At 45.3% G+C, this 21120-nt stretch overlaps 1 protein-coding gene across 2 annotated transcripts in view; it reads right to left on the bottom strand.

The window, feature by feature from the left end:
• The window catches only part of zgc:163022 (putative ferric-chelate reductase 1), a 157054-nt gene that overhangs the window by 17142 nt on the left and 118792 nt on the right, over window positions 1–21120 (bottom strand). For both annotated transcript variants that reach the window (XM_038793951.1, XM_038793952.1), the window contains exons 11-16: window positions 20945–21060; window positions 20539–20625; window positions 17601–17698; window positions 8474–8532; window positions 7813–7953; window positions 7678–7703 (exon numbers count right to left, since the gene is read on the bottom strand). In XM_038793951.1, the coding sequence (XP_038649879.1) occupies window positions 7678–7703; window positions 7813–7953; window positions 8474–8532; window positions 17601–17698; window positions 20539–20625; window positions 20945–21060 (527 nt within the window). The remainder of the gene's footprint in view (window positions 1–7677; window positions 7704–7812; window positions 7954–8473; window positions 8533–17600; window positions 17699–20538; window positions 20626–20944; window positions 21061–21120) is intronic.

The following is a 21120-nucleotide window of genomic DNA, read 5'->3' as shown; positions in this document are numbered from 1 at the left end:
GGTCTCATCAATGCCGTATTGATGAGACCACACCTGTAATAATGGGCTTAGTTTTCCTTGTTCTAGGACGGCACGGTGGCGCAGTGGTTAGCACGGGTTTGATCCCAGCCCCGGGTCACTATCCATCTGGGGTTTGCACATTCTCCCCATGTCTGCTTGGGTCCCTTCCCCCCAACACAAAAAGATGTGCAGGGTGATTTGGCCACGTTAAATTGCCCTTTAATTGGAAAAAAGAATCGGGAAACTGCCTTGTTCTTGTACTTCAGGCCCCTTGCAAGAATGGACAACATCCATTCATTCTCCTAATTGCTTGTAATTGCATGTTAGCTTTTTGTGTTCTTTGCACAGAGGAAGTTGTAAACCCAACTCCCTCTGAACATCAGCATTCAAAAGCTACAAGCCATTTTAAAAAAAACAGCATTTAAGCATTCTATTCTAATTATCATGTTGAATAACTTGAAATTTCTCCATCTTACTCCACATTATACTCCAGTTGCCAGCTGTTTTCCCACTCACCTTTACAATATCTCTTACATTCCTACTTAACCTTGTATTGTCAGCAAATTTGGTGCTTAACACCCAGTCTTCAGTCTCAAGATAATAAACATCCCATGTGATTTGCCTGGGGATAACATGAGATTATCTGAATACACCCGGAGAGGTGAGAACTACTACATCACTGCAAGTTCACTGTTCTTTCTCATGACCATCATCTTCATTAGCACAGAAGATACACAAAAAGCAATGAATTGGGCTAGCTACTAGAGGACGACTGGCACCAATGGGACTACTGTCCTGTCAGACATCAACATCTGAATTCCAGGAGCAGTGAAAATGAAGAGAAAAAGGTTGAGAAGGAAAAAGACAATATTCGTCAACTTATGGTTCCAACTTTGATGTTGCTGTAAGAAACCTTAAACTATTAGGTTAATTTGTCCTTTGTTCCCTGACATTAACATAAATGTACTGATTGCTCTTATTTAAGATAAGTTATAGGTCAGCAGATAGTGGACAATTTCCTGTTCCATGGTGTTGCTTTCAATCATTATTGATCATAAGAGCCTACGATATATAAACAAGAACAGACCTTTTGGCCCTATGAACTTGCTCCACTTTCCAATATGATCTCGGCTGATCTTCTGTCAAAATTCTACTTGCAATTTTCCTCCCCATAACTCTGGTTTCCACACATGATCAATTCTCTACCAGTTCCAACCATGATTTTTCCTAACTTGAGGTGCATCCAAGCCTCTATGGGTAGATAAATCCATTGATCCACAATTCCCTGAGCGACATGATTACTTTGCATCTCGATCCTAAATGATCAAACAAAGCCTCCGAGTCCACTACGTACAGTTATTCTAGATTCCCCAGCGAGGGAAACAACACCTAACTGTTCCGACCATAAGGGATATCGGAGCAGAATTAGGCCACTTGGCCCATCGAGTCTGCTCCGCCATTCAATCATGGCTGATATTTTCTCATCCCCTTTCTCCTGCCTCCTCCCCATAACCCCTGATCCCCTTATTAATCAAGAACCTATCTATCTCTGTCTTAAAGACACTCAGTGAATTGGCCTCCACAGCCTTACGCGGCAAAGCCTTCCACAGATTCACCACCCTCTGGCTGAAACAATTCCTCCTCATCTCTGTTCTAAAGGATCGTCCCTTTAATCTGAGATGGTGTCCTCTGGTTCTAGTTTTTCCTACAAGTGGAAACATTCTCTCCACGTCCACTCTATCCAGGCCTCACAGTATCTTGTACGTTTCAATAAGATCCCCTCTCATCCTTCTAAATTCCAACGAGTACAGACCCAGACTCCTCAAACATTCCTCATACGACAAGTTCTTCATTCCAGGGATCATTCTTGTGAACCTCCTCTGGACCCTTATCAAGGCCAGCACATCCTTCCTTAGATATGGGGCCCAGAACTGCTCACAATAATCCAAATGGGGTCTGACCAGAGCCTTATACAGCCTCAGAAGTACATCCTTGGTCTTGTTTACTAGCCCTCTAGACATGAATACTAACATTGTATTTGCATTCTTAACTGCCGAGTGAACCTGCACATTAACCTTAAGAGAATCGTGAACAAGGACTCCCAAGTCCCTTTGTGCTTCTGCTTTCCAAAGCATTTCCCCATTTAGAAAATAGTCTATGCCTAGATTCCTCCTTCCAAAGTGCATAACCGTACACTTTTCTACATTGTATTTCATTTGCCACTTCATTGCCCACTCTCCTAGCTTGTCCAAGTCCTTCTGCAGTCCCCTTGCTTCTTCAATACTACCTGTCCCTTTACAGATCTTTACACGGACAAGCCTTTTCACTAGCTAAATGAGATTACCTCCATGCTTCTAAACCCCAGAGAAGTAAAAGTTTACTCAAGCTTCTCATCAAGGACAACCTTTATATCCCAGGAACCAATCCAGTGAACCTTCACTGTACCCCCTCCTGTGCACGCAGATCCTTCCTCAGATCTGCATTTCAAAACGTCTTGCACAGTATGGCAGGTTGTGATCTTACCAAAACCGCCTGCAATTGTAGAAAGATATTCTAACTCTGATATTCCAGTCTCCTTGCTACGCCATTTTCTTTCTTATTTGCTTGCTGTACCTACATGCTAAATTTAGTGCAGTATGAGGTGAGAAACCATAGCACATTGATGGGGCAGAATAGAAGGACCTTCACTTCATTTCCCACCTGAATGTGCTTGATATTGATTAACAGCTGCCGAAAGAAGAACAAGTTCCATGCAAGAGACCAGTGTCATTTTGGCTCTTTAGTAGGACATTGTCTGAACCAGAAGATTTTAAGTTCAAGTCCCACATCAAAGCTTGATTACATAAATCTCGCCTATCATTTCAATGCTGTACTGATGAAATGCTGCTCTGTCAAAATGATGTCCTGATGATTAGTCTTCAATCAAGACTTCCTGGGGTGGATTAAAAAATCATGTGTCACGGCATTGTATGAAGACTAACAATAATGGTCTACTTAATGCCACAACCATTATCATGAAACTGGATTAATTAGCCATTATCCCATTGTTACTTAGAATCAAAGAATCCCTGCAGTGCAGTAGAGGCCATACAGCCCATCGAGTCTACTTGTGGGATCTTACTGTGCACAAGTCGGTTGCCACATTTGGCTGCACAATGATAAAGTCTGAACTTCACAGTTATCAGTGCCGATGAAGTGCTTTTGGGAAATCCTGGGGAGGTGAGGTGCAGGAGGATCAATGCAAGTTCTTTGTCCTTTCTAACGTTCCTCTGTCTGTTCGGCTGAAATGTTTACAAAGTGCAATGAATTTGGCAATTTCCCAGAGTATGACTGGAAACCGTAGAACTACACCCCAGGGAGAAGACTTCACCATAAGAAACAGAGCAGCAGAATCAAAGAGAAAAAAAGAGAGTAGGAAAAAGTCTCACGTTCATCTGCTAATGGTTCCAATAATCTTTCCAATGTGGTTGAGGTTGGACTAAGAACCTTGAACTGTTAAGATTTAATTTGCCCTTTGTTCCCCTACATCAAAACAAATGTGTTGCAAAGCCAACGCATTGGAGAAGGAAATACCCAACATTGATCAACCAATGTTTCTAGGCATCTTCCCAACTTTGATGTTGGTGTAAGAAACCTTAAACTATTAAACTAATTTGTCCTTTGTTCCCTGACATTTACGTAATTGTTCTGATTGCTCTCATTTAAGATAAGTTATAGGTCAGCAGATAATGGACAATTCCATGTTCCATGGTGTTGCTTTCAATCATTAGTGATCATAAGAGCCTACGATATAGAAGCAAGAATAGATCTTTTGGCCCTATGAACCTGCTCCACTTTTCAATATGATCTTGGCTGATCTTCTGTCAAAATACTAGTTTAAATTTTCTTCCCCATAACCATGGTTTCCACACATGATCAATTCTTTACCAGTTCCAACCATGATTTTTCCAAATTTGAGGTGCATCCACACCTCCCTGGGTAGATAAATCCAAAGATCCGCAATTCCCTGAGTAACATGATTACTTTGCAACTCGATTCTAAATGATCAAACAAAGTCTCTGAAGCCACTGCATACAGTTGTTCTAGATTCCCCAGCCAGGGAAACATCGCCTAACTGTTTACAGGGACAAGCCTTTCACTAGCTAAATGAGATTACCGCCATGCATCTAAACCCCAGAGAGTTAAAAGTTTACTCAAGCCTCTCATCAAGGACAACCTTTATATCCCAGGAACCAATCCAGTGAACCTTCACTGAACCCCCTCCTGTGCACGCAGATCCTTCCTCAGATTTGGATTTCAAAACGTCTTGCACAGTATGGCAGGTTGTGATCTTACCAAAACCGCGTGCAATTGTAGAAAGATATTCTGGCCCTTATATTCCAGTCTCCTTGCTACGCCATTTTCTTTCTTATTTGCTTGCTGTACCTACATGCTAACTTTAGTGCAGTATGAGGTGAGAAAACATAGCACATTGATGGGGCAGAATAGAAGGACCTTCACTTCATTTCCCACCTGAATGTGCTTGATATTGATTAACAGCCGCCGAAACAAGAACAAGTTCCATGCAACAGACCAGTGTCATTTTGGCTCTTTAGTAGGACATTGTCTGAACCAGAAGATTTTAAGTTCAAGTCCCACATCAAAGCTTGATTACATAAATCTCGCCTATCATTTCAATGCTGTACTGATGAAATGCTGCTCTGTCAAAATGATGTCCTGATGATTAGTCTTCAATCAAGACTTCCTGGGGTGGATTAAAAAAATCATGTGTCACGGCATTGTATGAAGACTAACAATAATGGTCTACTTAATGCCACAACCATTATCATGAAACTGGATTAATTAGCCATTATCCCATTGTTACTTAGAATCAAAGAATCCCTGCAGTGCAGTAGAGGCCATACAGCCCATCGAGTCTACTTGTGGGATCTTACTGTGCACAAGTCGGTTGCCACATTTGGCTGCACAATGATAAAGTCTGAACTTCACAGTTATCAGTGCCGATGAAGTGCTTTTGGGAAATCCTGGGGAGGTGAGGTGCAGGAGGATCAATGCAAGTTCTTTGTCCTTTCTAACGTTCCTCTGTCTGTTCGGCTGAAATGTTTACAAAGTGCAATGAATTTGGCAATTTCCCAGAGTATGACTGGAAACCGTAGAACTACACCCCAGGGAGAAGACTTCATCATAAGAAACAGAGCAGCAGAATCAAAGAGAAAAAAAGAGAGTAGGAAAAAGTCTCACGTTCATCTGCTAATGGTTCCAATAATCTTTCCAATGTGGTTGAGGTTGGACTAAGAACCTTGAACTGTTAAGATTTAATTCGCCCTTTGTTCCCCTACATCAAAACAAATGTGTTGCAAAGCCAACGCATTGGAGAAGGAAAAACCCAACATTGATCAACCAATGTTTCTAGGCATCTTCCCAAATTTGATGTTGGTGTAAGAAACCTTAAACTATTAAACAAATTTGTCCTTTGTTCCCTGACATTTACGTAATTGTTCTGATTACTCACTTTTAAGATGTTATGGATCAGTGCAGATTAGAGACAATTTCCTATACCATGGTGGTGCTTTAATCATTACAGATTGTAAGAGCATAAGAAATAAGATTGGGTGTAGACCATATGACCCTTTGAAGCTGATTCACGTCTCAATATGATCATGACTGATCTTCTGCCAGAACTCCATTTTCACACCCCTTCCCCAAACGCCTCGACACCCCAGAGATCAAAACTCTACTTACCTCAACCTTGACTATTTTCAAGGATGAAACACCCACAGAATACCCTGGGGTAGGGCCTTCTGCTAGTTCACAATCCTCTGAATGAAGAGATTTCTCCTCATCTCAATCTTAAATGATCAAATATATCGCCTGAGTCTACGTCCTTGTGTTCTAGATTCCCCAGTCAGGCAACCAACATCGCAATAGCAACCCCATCAAGCTCCTTCAGAATTTGGTGTGAGATCACCTCTCATACGTTTAAAATCCAGAGAAGCAAATGTTTATTCAGCTTCACATCAAAGGATAAACGTCGCATCATAGGGAGCAATTTAATGAACTTACATTATACTGCCTCCAATGCAATTTTTTTCCTTTATGAAAAAAAAATGAAAATCGCTTATTGTCACGAGTAGGCTTCAATGAAGGTACTGTGAAAAGCCCCTAGTCGCCACATTCCAGCGCCTGTCCGGGGAGGCTGGTACGGGAATCGAACCGGGCTGCTGGCCTGCTTTAAAAGCCAGCGATTTAGCCCAGTGAGCTAAACCAGCCCCTAGATATGCAGTTCAGAATTGTGTACAGTGCTCCAGATATGCACTCTCCAAACTTCGATATGTTAATGGGAAGATTCCTTGTTCTTGTGCTCCAGTCCCCTTGCAAGGATGGAGTGCATCCATTTGCCTTCCTAATTTCTTGCTCACATACATGCTAGCTTTTTGTGCTTGTACATATACACCCACGTCCTCTGAACATCAGCATGTTGTTATGGGCCAGGTTTAGAGAACACCAAAGAATATAATGGAGTTCACCTGGCCTACAGCTGTTAATAGATTTTGGTTATGAGGAGCACAAAGGTCCGCTTTCCAGGTGTTATGCTACAGAGTTCTTAAGTATTTTTAAACAAAACAATATTTATTCTATGAATCCAGTTAACATTTTATAAACACACAGTAAACATCTTAGCAACTACCAACACAAATATCCCCCCCAAAGATACAGTACTCTATAGATAACCCTTAGTACCTTTCCTAACAACACCCATAAGCCAAACACCCTTTTTCCTACAAAAACAGTAGCTTTGCATTCCTTACAGAAACAGGTATTACTTTGAAATTATCAAATGATCTGGGGACATTCTTTAACATGCAGAGAGAGAGACCAAAATACACCTTATTGGTTTGGATGCAGCTCCCCAACTGAAAACCGAAAGTAAAACTCAGAGCCCAAAACAGCTTCCAGCTCAAAACAAAAGTAAAAGCAGAGCCAGAGCCCAGATCCACCCACACAATGACATCCCTGCAGCCACTTGAGAAGACAAACATTTCTTAAAGTGACATTCCCATGACAATGTAAAGGCCACAAGCATTGTTTAAAAAAAGGTCTGGTTTCTTACTCTATTTATCATGTTGATAACCTCCTACTCCCTCATCCTAATGCATATTACTTTCCAACTGCCACCTTGTTTCCCCCTCACTTTTAATCTTGCCATATCTCTTTGCACCTCCTCACAGTTTACATTACCACCTAGCTTTGTATCATTGGCAAGAGCTTGGATGGTTTGCTCCTAATCTCTCCGTCTTAAGTTATTAAAAACCCTGTCTGATTTGCCTGGGTAATGCTATACATCAAAAGTAGTCACTGCGTGTGAGACACTTTGAACATATCATTGAAAGTTCTTTGTTCTTTCCAAGAACCCTCAGTTTCGGAAGCACAAAAATACGCAGAGCAATAAATGGTGAGTGGGCAAAAGATGCATAAAACCCATTGGTTTACACTGCAGTCAGAAGTCAACATTTAAGGAGAGCAGCAGCGCAAGTGGAGAGAAAAAGAACTGAGAAGGAAAACCTCTCATTCATTAGCTGATGGTTCCAATGACCTTTCCAAATGGATGTTGCTGTTAAAAACCTGAACAATTTATAACTTTTATAAACAGGAAATAAGAGAGATAAAACACAATACCTTTTTCTTCAAGTTGACGTACACAGCTGAAAAGAAGGCAGATGTAAAGTTAATTTTCATCATATACTCTGAGTAGTCGATGATGTAAGATTTATTGAGCGTCAATATGAAAAATCAATGCAAACAGTTCCTTACCTTTTTCTTTAAAATAGCAACATATAAAAAGCAGGGTGAAAAGCAGTGCTTCCCATCCAACAAATCCGCCCAAGACCTTCACGGGCCATTTATTTGCAGTTCTATTTAGCAGTAGTATGAACCCCAGAAACAGAGTCGCCACTAGAACAGAAAGAGCGATAGATGTTAGAAAAATTCAGGTAAGCTGGTATTTTTCAATGAAAAAGCGTGATGTTTTCAGTTACGAGTGATTTGGAGAGAAAAAGGAAAAATTACATTCTAAAATGAATGTCAGGAATTTATGCAGAGTTCGACTATCCTTAAATCTAACAGAAGCCCATCTGGGCCTTTTCCCAATCTTCCGTTAATCTTATTGCAGCTGATTGGAGGAGTTCTGTTTCTTTCTTGCACTAAAACCCAAGACCCCATGAAATTACATTCTGAAATTAAGTGTACAACACTTATTACATTCCCATGTAATGCCTATCTGAATGAAGGCATTATCCATTGAAAATAAATAATCTGACACAGACATTCCTTGATCCCAGTATCTGATGAATTATGAACAAATATTAAGAACAAAGTCGGCAGCATTAGGATAACAGATGGAAACAGAATTTAATACATCATGCATTTTCATTTAAATTATTTATTACTTTCCACACATTAAACAATCACATACCTGCAAGACATTTGATAACCAAAGCCAACAAGGAATGAAACCAGTTAAAAATGAATCGTCTGTAAAAACACAAAATAGCCATATAATCTGCTTTTATCATGTGATAGTCAAGAGATTTACAGCTCAGAAAAAAACCTTCAGTCCATTGCATCTGCACTGGTATAAAACAACCATCTATGCATTCTAATCCCATTTTCCAGCATTTGGCCCCTGCCATGTAGGCCTTAGGATCGCAAGTGCACATCTAAATACTTCTTAAATGTTATGAGGGTCTCTAACTCCATCACCCTTTCAGGCAGCGAGTTCCAAACTCCCACCATCCTCTGGGTAAAAAGGTTTTTCCTCACATTCCCTCTAAACCTCCTGCCCCTTACCTTAAATTTCTGCCCCCTGGTCATTGAACCCTCCACCAAGGGGAAAAGTTTATTCCTGTCTATTCTACCTATGCCCTTCATAATTTTATAGATCTCAACCATGTCCCCCTCAGTTTTCTCTGCTCCAAGGAAAACAACCCATGTCTATCCAATCTCTCTTCAGAACTAAAACTTTCCAGCTCAGGTAATGTCCTGGCAAATCTCCTCTGCACTCTTTCCAGTGCGATTACATCCCTCCTATAATGTGGATTCCAGAACTGCACACAATTCTCTATCTGTGGCCTAACCAATGTTTTATACGGTTCCAGCAAAACCTTCCTGCTCTTAAACTTGACGCTCGGCTAGTAAAGGCAAGTATATCATATTCCTCCTTAACAACTGTATCCACCTGCCCTGCTACCTTCAGGAATCAATCTACATGCACACCATGATCCCTCTGATCCTCGGTGCGTCCCAGGGTCCTGCCGTTCATCATCTATTCCCTTGCCTTGTTTGTCCTGTCCAAGTGCATCACCTCACACTTATCTAGATTGAATTCCATTTGCCACTGATCAGCCCATCTGACCAGCCCATCTATATCCTCCTGTAATCGAAGGATATCCTCCTCACTATCTTACCAGCCCACTAATTTTCATATCATCTGCGAACTTACTGATTAATCCTCCTACATTCATGTTGAAATTATTTACATAAATCACAAACAGCAAGGGCCCCAACACTGATCCCCATGGGACCCCACTGGACACAAGCTTCCAGGCAGAAAAATATCTCTCAACCATCACCCTTTGCTTCCTGCCACTCAACCAATTCTGAATCCAGTTTGCCAAATTGCCTTGGATCCCATGAGCTCTTAACTTCGCTATCAGTCTCCCATATGGGACCTTTTCAAAAGCCTTGCTGAAGTCCAAGTAGATTACATTCATTCATTGCCCTCATCTACACACTTGGTCACCTCTTCAAAAAATTCAATCAAGCTGGTCAGACATGACCTCCTCTTAACAAAACCTTGCTGACTGTCCTTGATTAATCCTTGCCTCTCCAAATGTAGATTTATTCTGTCTCTCAGATTGCTTCCAAGAGTTTCCCTACCACTGACGTTAGACTGACTGGCCTGTAGTTTCCTGGTTTATCTGTAGCCGTCTGAGATGGCCACCTACAAAGGACCATGGGAATTATGGCCAACCCAGGACTCAGACAGATACAGAGCTTGTGTATTTGAAACGCAGGTAGCTAGACCTGATCGAAATCCCCGCTCGTTTGCATTTTAATGGCCCGTTCCCCAGAACCTTTAATGGCCCGTTCCCCAGGACTCCAATCAAGAAACCGATACAGACACAGACTGATCGACACCACTCCCTTTAGTCAGAGAACCCAACTGCCAAGGTCAATGACCGCTAAGGACCCATCCAGCCACCAAGGCACCCGCCCCTTTATTGGCCGAAATCGAAGGCAGTGGTCGGTGCCTGTCGAACTATTGGGTCCAAAATGAAGGATTGCCCCAAAGAGCGCAAAATCCCAGAGGGATAAAAGAGAGCACAGCCATGTGTTTGGTCTGTTTTGGACCCGGCCTGTGCCAGCCTCTTTTGGATCCGGCCTGTGCCAGCCCAACTGCAGCATAATGACCAGACAGCCAAGTTAAAGACCAACGATCGCTACCTGACGGATGAGCCCAGCAGAGACAGAGCCACTTCTTCAAACCAGCCACGTGAGATCAAGATAAAGGCCTTATCAATCTGCACAGCGCCGGTCACCCTGATGTTAAGTATAGGTTATTGTAGCTGATAGGTGTAGTTTAACTTGTAGTATATTGTGCTTGCATGTCGAAGTAACCCTTGTGTGTAAATAAACCATCTTTTGAACTGATTAACTGGTTGTGTGGACATTTGACCAATATACGGGAAAGCCTTGTGGTTCAGTAAGAGAAATAGAAACATCCACAGTATTGGCGACGCTGTTGGGACATAACATCATATCATAAATAGAGCAACATTATTAAAAAGGGTAACATATCCCTGCCTCCCGTCTTGAAAATGGTACCACATTGGCTATCCTCCAGTCCTCTGGCACCTCTCTTTTAGCCAGATAGGAATTGAAATTTATTGCCAGTGCCCCTGCTATTTTCTCCCTTGCCTCACTCAATGACCTGGAATACATTGCATCTGGCCCTGGAAACTTGTCTACTTTTAAGTCTGCCAGACCACTCAGAACCTCCCCTCGTCTATGTTAGTTTCTTTAATTTATTACAGTCCTTCTCCCTGATTTCTATGCCCTCACTGTCCCTCCTACTCGTGAACACTGACACAAGATATCCATTTAGAGCCCCACCTACATCTTCCAGCTCCACGTACAATTTTCATGACAGTCCTAATGGCAGGATCTTCCTGTCCCACCAAAGGCAACCACCCCCCTCCACCCGCGCGGCAGCTTCTCCAGCAGCAGAACGGGCAAACCACGCAAAACACCACTGACATTGGCAAGACCAGAAGATCTCGCCACCAGCCAATGGCAAGCTGCCTCCGCCGGCAGTTTAAAACAAAGCAGTATAGTAGTGTTGGAAAGTTGGAATGGAATGTAAACAATTTCGATAAAAATAGAAACTAATAGGGATTCAGCTGCACTGTGGACTTGTCAGGTTAGCTGAGTAGCAAGGTGAAACAGATAATTTGTTAAACAAAGTGGAGACTACCAATCTAGGGACCTAGATCATAGCCGCACCCAGTTGAAAAGCAGAGCTCTCTCAGAAATGCCAAGCTGTCATGCGAACAAAAAACAAAATATGGCTGTGTGGGACCCCATAGGTTCTACTCTAGGCTATGAGAAAGCTTCTCAAAAGAGAGCTACAGGCCCTGTCAGGTAATTATTTTCTGAATTTGGCTCATAGTGTTAAAACCTATGGGATGTTGTTTTGGGGAGGGTGTATCCTCAGAATTTAGGAAAGTAAATAGATCTGGATGGGGGGGGGGTAATTTAAATCTGGGTAACGGTTATTGTAGTTAATTGTGAATTGTTTTTTATTGATACATTTTTGTTGTGTGTTTAAGTTTAATAAACATTTTGTTATTTGAAGAATTTACAACAGGGCTGAACAAGTTTATTCCGTTTTCTCACATTTTTAGGAAATTGTAAAAATAAATAAACATTAGTTTGTGGTGCTAGATCGATTCTGGATGGGATCGAAGTTTGTGTCATGGGTTTAGGTTATTGTACCAGGGTCAAATGCTAGTGTGTCCGGACAAATAATGTAAGCTCAGGCTACTTCCGACTGAATAGGGGAACGGAGCAGGGGTGCCCTATGCCCCCTCTCCTATTCACATGGCGATTGAGCCTGTACCTTGAGCCTTGAGAAGCTTGGATAAGTGGAGAAGGATAGTGAGGGGAGGGGAGGTGGAGAGGCATAGGGTGTCCCTGTATGCCTATGACCTGTTGCTGTACATCACAGATCCAGTCCCAATGATGGGGAACATAATGGGGATGACTAAAGTGGTTTGGAGATTTTTCCTGGTATACACTGAATTGGGACAAAAGTCAGAGTTGTCCGGTTCCCCGCCCGAGCAGGGAAACTAGTTTGGGGGTGTTGCCATTCAGGCTGACAAACTTGCATTTCAGCTACTTAGGGGTACAGGTGTCAGGGGGTTGGCCGCAGTTTCGGAAGCTACATTTTGCAAGCTTGGTGAACATGGTGAATGCAGACCTATAGAGATGGGATTGTCTCCCAATGTTGTCAGCTGGATGAGTGCAATCGACGAAGATGAATATCTTGCCAAGGTTGTTCTTCCTGTTTCAATACCTGCTGGTGTTTCTGCAAAAGGAGTTCTTTGTAGGGGTGGAAAGCATGATTTCATCATTTATATGGGCAGGCAAGGTAACCAGGATCCGAAGAGTGGTCCTGCAGAAGGACCAGCAGTCAGGGAGTTGAGGCCGCTGAATCTGTTTTACTACTATTGGGCGGCGAATGCGGAGACGGTGTTGGGTTGATGGGGGGATCAGGAGTCAGTTTGGGTAAAGATGGAGGCCAGGTCACCTGAGGGGATTGCGGGCACTGGTGACGGCCCCGCCCCCGCTCTCCCCGAGGAGGTTTTCGGGGAGCCCGGTGGTGGTGGCTCCGCTAAAAATATAGAGGCAATTACAGCAGCACTTTAAAGTGGGGAGAGAGTCAAGGATGATACCAATCAGGGGCAACCATGGGCGCGATTCTCCGCAAATGCGGAGAGTCATAAAGGCTGCAGTGAAACCGGCCGTGTTTCATGGCAGCCTCCGCGCCCCCTCCCAGGACCCGATTCACCTCCCCGGTCGGGGCTAGCATCGCGGCACCGGGAAGAACGGCAGCGCGGGCTTAGCGGACGTTCGCTAAGCCCGGCCGCCAAGAATCACGGCGGCTGACGCGCACGATGACGTCAGCCGCGCATGCGCTGGTTGGACGGCTCCAACCCGCGCATGCGCGGATGACATCATCGCGCATATGCATCAAACCCGCGCATGCGCGGTCCGTCATGCCCCTAAGCTGCCCCGCGGACTGATCCTGCGGGGCGGTGGAGGGACAAAGAGTGCGCGGGAATCGGACCCGCTGCCCGTGATCGGTGGGCACCGATCGCGGGCCCATGCCACCCTTGGCACGGCCGTGGTGCGGTGGCATGGTTGTGCAGAACGGCACTTTGCGGCCGTTTTCACGAATGGTGAGAGCAGGTGTGTTTAAATTCGTGAAAACGGCTGTGAAGGCCTGGGAACTCGGCCCATCGGATAGGGGGGAATCACTGTTCGCCGTAAAAAAACGGCGTGCAGCAATTCGTGTCGTGGGGCGGCCGTGGGGGGGGGAGAATAGCGGGCGGTCGGGAAAAATGTCGGGAAGGCCCTCCCGCTATTCTCCGACCGTCGTGGGGGGCGGAGAATCGCGCCCCATATGTTTGAACCGGCTCGGTGATGCCAGTTTTAGGGGATAGGAGGATAAGGTGGTGGCGGTAAAGCGGAATTTGTTCCTGAAGGGACGGTTTGTGAGTTTGCGGGCGTAAGTGGAGAAATACGGGCTCGTGCTGTCATTTTTGTATCTGTATATACATTCTATAAGTCCAGAATTTTGCAATGAAGGTTTATTTGAGTTTTCTGGTTGTGCTTCCCACATCATTGGTGGAGAGGGTAATGTTTGCTGGCCGGGTTGGAGGAGAGGAAAACTTCAGGTATCTATGGGAGGCTGCTGGCCGAGTACGGGGCCTCGCTGGAGCGGATTACGGCTAAATGGGAGGGGGTGAAATGAAGGAGGGGGTGTGGTGCGAGGCCTTGCAGAGGGTGAACACCACGTCATCGTGTGCAATGCTCGTGCTCATACCTGAAGGTGGTGCATCAGACACACCTAATGAGGGACTAGATGAGTCGAGTATTTGAGGGGTAGATGATGAGTGCGAGTGGTTTGGGAGGGGCCCAGCGAATCACCTATATGTATTCTGGGCATGACCCAAGCTAATGTACTTTTAGAGGTATTGCTTCAGCACCACGTCGGCGATCTTAGGCAGGGAGCTGGAGCCGGGTCCCCTAGAGGTCATATTCGGGGGGCGGAATTCTCCGACCCCCCGCAGGGTCGGGGAATCGCCCGGAGCCGGCGTAGATCCTGCCACCGCCGTGGCCGGAATTCTCCGCCACCCGGGAATCGGCAGGAGCGGGAATCACGCCCCGCCGATCAGTGTGCCCCCCCGCGGCACTTCTCCGGCCCGCGATGGGCCGAAGTCCCGCCGTTGACAGGCCAATCCCGCCGACGTGGTTTAAACCACCTCTGGTGCCGGTGGGATTGGCGACGTGAACGGGCCGGGCGTGGGGCGATCAGACCCCGGTGGCCTGGCCCGCAATCGGGGCCCACCGATTGGCGGGCGAGCCTGTGCCGTGGGGACACTCTTTTTCTTCTGCCGCCGCCACGGCCTCCACCATGGCGGAGGCGGAAGAGACCCCCCCCCTACCGCGCATGCGCCAGTGGTGATGTCAGCGGCCGCTGACGCACCGGCGCATGCGCGGACCGGCGAAGGCCTTTTGGCCAGCCCCGACGCCGGGCGGCGTAGCGCCAAAGGCCATTGGTGCTGATTTTGGCGCTATCGGCGGAGCGGAAACCACTCCGGCGCGGGCCTAGCCCCTAAAGTTGTGGAGAATTCCGCACCTTTGGGGAGGCCCGATGCCTGAGTGGTTGGCACCACTCCGGGACCCCCCACCCCGCCGGGTAGGGGAGAATCCCGGTCGTGGTGTCAGAGCTACCGGAGTTGCAGGCGGGGACGGGACCAGATATTTTAGCCTTCGCCTCACTTCTTGCTCGTAGGCGGGTTCTGCTGGAGTGGAGGTCAGCTTCTCTCAGTGCTTCGGTGTAGCTGGGGGAACCATCTAGAATTTTTGTATTTGGAGAAAGTTAAGTACACACTGAGGGGATCGATTTAAGGTTCCACATAAGATAGCAACCGTTTGTAATGTATTTTAAAGAGCTGGTCACTTTCAACTATTGGGGGAAATGTGGGGGCTAGGGGGTTTGGGCTGTTCTTGTTTTTATATCTGTATATAAATTTTTAAATGTTCAATAAAATATTTACTAAAAAAAAAGAACCGGCATTCCCAGTTTTCCATACGGGATTTGGGATGGCCTCACATTGAACATCAGCGGGGTTCATAACAAGTAGTTCATAGATATAAATTAGTTTACAGGTAAATTTGAATAAGATTCCAAAAGGAGATTATTTTTCTGTTGAGTGGAAAAGGCAAAGTTGTTATTAGATGGGAGTGGTTCAGACAGAAAAGCTACTCAGAACACGGTTGTTGCTAGAGTGGGACAGCTGTGACACAGCAGTTAGAACATGGGCAACAAGTTGGATTTTTCAACCCTTGATTTTTCTTATGGTTCTTATAATCTTATAAGTTACAATACAGCTTAATTCTGAACGAGGAAACATCAAGAGACCTGATGACCTCCCTCATTGAAATGGAAATTTCAGCATCTGAGTCATTCGCAACGTCAGAAAAAGCACAGGCTCAGGTACATTAGTAGTCTGCCCAAATCATGTCTCGTTATACCTGAGGAACGTCTAACACATCGCCGAGAAGTGCCAGGGCCAACTTCAAGGGGAACTACACAGAAGGCCATTTGCATTTGATAAGCAAAGCTTGTTAGCGGAATCCCATACCAGCCTCCCCGAACAGGCGCCGGAATGTGGCGACTAGGGGCTTTTCACAGTAACTTCATTTGAAGGCTACTTGTAACAATAAGCGATTTTCATTTCATTTCATTTCAGTGAGTCAACAAAGGCAGTGACTTCCCAAACACCAGAACGTCATCGAACAGCACCTCTTCTGACCCATAATGGCTGAGACATTATTAGTCCGGGACACAAAGCTACTTTCCAGGCATTGGATAAACACCCTTTGTTTAAGGTCACATGACCCAAGACACTGGCTTGCTGAATATCACTTTCCTGGGCTACAACCACAATCTGCTGTTTTTAATATCTGACTGGCAGGCCACACAGAAGCAAGCTCCAGCCAGGATGGACAACTGACCCCCATCCAATCTGACTCTGGTGACAAGATTTTGTACTATCGCCTATAGAACTGATTCAATCTCTACATGCCTACTTCACCTTGAGACATCAACACTGCTGGAAAAACATTGCTCTTCACCCAGCCGACCTCTGAAATAATTGCTCATCCGCCTTTGATTCTGGACTCTCGAACTCACGTGCACCAATATTTATTTTCTCTGTGGTCTTTGTACTATTAAACCTTCTTTTCGTTATCCCTCCCTTTACTGTAGAATGATGAGTGGGAAGTTGCTGACATGCCTTTTTGTGAGTTTTGAAAGTGTGCCATGAATTAACCTTCTGAATGAATCCTGACTTGCATTTCCTGCAAGGTTATTCGAAGAAATTGGATCACACAAAAATTGAGGGGTTGGCAAATCTGACACTGCTTTTCTTTAAAAAATAATTCAAAACATCTTCTGTTGACGGACAGGTGATAAGGCAAAGAATCAGTGCTGCTTGAACTGAACCCCTCCTTTCCATGACAACTGGAATCTAGGGTTAAACATTATTAGACCAGGAAAGCTCCAATCAAAATACCGCCTCCTTAACATAGATAATCATAGAATTTACAGTGCAGAAGGAGGCCATTCGGCCCATCGAGTCTGCACCGGCTCTTGGAAAGAGCACCCTACCCAAGGTCAACACCTCCACCCTTTCCCCATAACCCAGTAACCCCACCCAACACTAAGGGCAATTTATCATGGCCAATCCACCTAACCTGCACATCGTTGGACTGTGGGAGGAAACCGGAGCACCCGGAAGAAACCCATGCACACACGGGGAGGATGTGCAGACTCCGCACAGACAGTGATCCAAGCCGGGAATCGAACCTGGGACCCTGGAGCTGTGAAGCAATTGTGCTATCTACAATGCTACCATGCTGCCCCACGTTCCAATATTACTAAGGAAATTGAGGAAGGTCAAAACAACTTGTTAAAAACAGCTTTGCTTCCTGCAATGATATTGTGGACAACACCACTAAATAGCAGTGACTTGAAATATCCACAATGGATTCGGCATTCAACACTGGAGGAATGTATTCCTCTTTTGTTAGAGCCTAGTCAGTCTTCCTCACATTACTAGAGTCCAATTACCTGTCTTTGTTCAAATAGTTAAACGGATATCAAGGGAAATGAATTGCTTCAGAACACATTCAGCATTCAAAATACATCAGGCTCTAATACGAGATGCCGAATTGCTATAGAAACTGACCTCTTGTTATCTGGAGAAGGCCGACATATGGCTACAGTGGGTTGAATCAGTGCAAGCCCCATTACAATGCAGCCCAACACAGGGTGAACTCCTTTATTCTGCAAGAAAATCAAACAGTAATATAGGGGACAAGAAGGCAAAGTTTCACTTATAATTTTGCAAATTTCATATGTTACGGTGAAAATTAAGGCATTTACTTTAATAAAGGAAAACACAGGCCGGGATTTTCCACCCCCCGTGACATATTTTTTGGTGGAGGAGACGGCTTGCCATTGGCTGCTGGTGGAATCTCCCAGTCCTGCCGAGGTCGATTGCGTTTTGTACAGCTCGCCTGTCCCGCCACAGGGGGGCGCCTTCGGCAGGGTGGGAAAATCCCTCCCCGCTCCCCGCGGAAAGAGCAGGAAAATCCCACCCATCGTTTTAAATAAATTGCTCTCCACTTATTAGTACTTCTTGAACAATTCAATTATGGATCAAGGTGGAGAATTATTTTGGTTCCTTTCACCCTCATGTATTTATCTGGCTTCTCCTTAAATGTATCCATGCTCTTGCTTCAACTGCTCAACATTCTAGCACGTCTGAGCAAAGATTTCTCCTGAACTCCCTATCAAATTTATTATTGATTATCTTACACCTACGACCTCAATTTCGAACACTTCCACAAGTATAAATATTTTCTCCACATGTACACCTTTAAGAATTTTAAAGGCCTTCAGGCCCTCGCCTGTTCAGCTTTTCCGGATAGGCATTTCATTTCAGGTTATGTGTTACCTTCTACGTTCTTCAACATCTCTATCAGTCCTATACTGCAGAGACCAGGCCCGCACACAGCACTCCAAGTGCAGTCCAACCAAGGTTCTATGCAAGTTTAACATGGCTTCCCTGCCATTCAATTCAGTTCCTCTGGAAAATGATCAATGTTTTGTCTGTTCTTTTTTTTTTAAACTGGCATTGGTGACATTCATCCCTACATTTAGTGATTTGTAACCCCAGATCCTCTACCCCATTCAGACTCATTATCCAAGCACTAACTGTTCTCCTTATTCTTCTCACCAAAATGCACCCCCTCACACAAAATTAGTTTGTTACATGCCCATTCTGCGAGCAAATTATTGTCTTTTTGTATTTTGCCACATTCGTCCGCTGTGTTCTTCTGCCTAGTTTTGAGCCATCTGTATATTTTGAATTATACTTCCAAATGACAACGATCCCCAAACACTACCTCCTTCCTGCAGTTTGCCAGTCTGACTAGCTACCCTCTGTTTTTAGCAACACAGCTGGCTTCCCATTAATTTTGTTATCTGTTCCCTGACTCCTCATTCGGTACCTCATCAAATGCCCTTTGAAAATAATTACAAAAACCTCTACCCAGTGTTAGTATATCATGTGATGGGAGCATGGCCGGGATTCTCCCCTACCCGGCGGGGCCTCCCCAAAGGTGCGGAAAGTGCGCCGCCTGGCGGCAACGACCGGCTGGCGTCAGGGCTGGCCGAAAGACGTTCACCGGTTCGCGCATGTGCCGCTAACGTCACCACCGGCGGATGCGCGGTAGGGGGGTTCTCTTCCACCTCCGCCATGGTGGAGGCCGTGGCGGCGGCGGAAGAAAAAGAGTGCCCCCACGGCACTGGCCCGCCCGCCGATCGGTGGGCCCCTGATCGTGGACCAGGCCACCGTGGGGCACTCCCCCGGGATCCGATCGGCCCACGCCCCCCCCCCCCCCCCCCCCACCCCCCCCAGGGACCCGCTCACGCCGCCAATCCTGCCGCCACCAGAGGTTGAAACCACGGCGGCAGGAGAGGCTTCTCAGCGGCAGGACTTTGGCCCATTGCGGGCCGGAGAATCGCCGCAGGGGGCTCGCCGATCGGCGGGGAGGGCACGCCGATTGGCGCGGCGCGATTCCCGCCCCCGCCAATTCCCCGGTGGCGGAGAATTCCGGCCACGGCGGGGGCGGGATTTTCGCCGGTCCTGGGCGACTTTCGCCCCACATCACCAAAGGACAGGTGCCAGAAGTAAAAGAGCGAGGTCAGGGTACAACAAGTGGGAATGACCAACATTTCTGGTCAGGTGTGACTTGGCCAGCAAAGCAAATTCCCTGACTATAGTGATAAGCTTTTAAAAAATTGTGACGGGAGCAAGGTTTACAGTTGGCAGAATTAAGAGGTAAGGACTGGGACTGAGGTGGTGGGTGGGGGGATGTAAAGTCAGTAAACCAACTCCACAGAATCTGGATTAAAATTGTTTTTTTGGCAGGGAAATAGTGTCAATGACAAGTGCAATTGCACAAGAATGACGGGCTGGAATTCTCCATCCCTTCACGCAGGGGGATTCTCCAGGCCCGCTGCCACGAATGGGGTTTTGGCTGAGCACCAAATTCTCCATTCTCGCTGGCTGTGGTGGCAGGGCCAACCCAGATCAGAGGGTTCCAGCAATGGTAATTTTACAAAACTTGACCGTTTTCTCATTAAAAACAGCATAAGGTCCGTCCCCCCCAGCCACATGTTTCTCGGCAGCGCCCGTTCTCTGGCGGCGGGATTCTCTACTCCTGCTGCTTGTCAATGGGATTTCCCATTCAAGCCATCCCACGCCGCCGCGAAACCCATGGGCTGCGGTGCGCTGCTGGCAGGAAAAGAAAATCCCACCGGCCAGAGAATTCCGGCCAGAGTAACTTCAAACGTTATCGAGTTCTCAGTGTCACATCCGATGAAATAAATTGTCATGCAAGAATTGTGTGTGTTGCAAGAAATTTAATATGATGAAATAATATTCGAGAGCAGGAAAATAGTCATTGTAGTGTAGCTTAGCTTTTGACGCGAATGTACTATTAGCCATAGGGCGATGATATCAAAATAAATCAATCCTTCAAAGAACGATTTTGCCATCCATTGGGCTTTGTAGTAGATTGCTTGTTTTAAAAGATGAATTAAAGGTGAGAACTTACATGACTCCATCCCCTTACATGCACGAACGCCAGCACAAAGCCAATGACTGTTGCTACAACTGTCAGCACCATCAACAACAAATGAAGCTAACAAAAAAATGCATTAAATATCATTGTTTTCATTCTGTATAAGCTTAAAATAAATGTACAATCTTCATGGCAACATGTTAAAGGGGCTCCAATGCTAAGATTACATTAGTAATGAAGAATATTAGAAAATACTACAGAATAAATTAACATAGCTACAAAGCTCCCTAATTTTTTGATCAAATGTATAGTTCAGTGTCAAAATGCTACCAGAGGACACAAACATTTCTAACAATGAATTGAAACATGGTCAGGGCTTAGCAATTAAGCACTTTTGTTGGAATTTCTGAAAACAAATTATCAACATTCCACCGTTTACCTGAAACCAAATATTCTTGCCCAAAATCTTCTTACTTCCTCCAATGTTCTTAAAGAATTTTGCGACTATCATGCCAATGCTTCCAGTCGTCATCCAGGCTATTAACAACAGCGCAGCTTTAAAGTAAAAACATAGTCGGACTTGATATGTTTTCAGTAGCTGCATCTATTAATTAC

The sequence above is a fragment of the Scyliorhinus canicula genome, chromosome 4 (genome assembly GCF_902713615.1).
Source record: "Scyliorhinus canicula chromosome 4, sScyCan1.1, whole genome shotgun sequence".
In the NCBI taxonomy this organism is placed as follows: Eukaryota; Metazoa; Chordata; class Chondrichthyes; order Carcharhiniformes; family Scyliorhinidae; genus Scyliorhinus; species Scyliorhinus canicula.
Note: the sequence above shows the minus strand (reverse complement) of the source record. Positions and strands in the feature narration are given on the sequence as shown.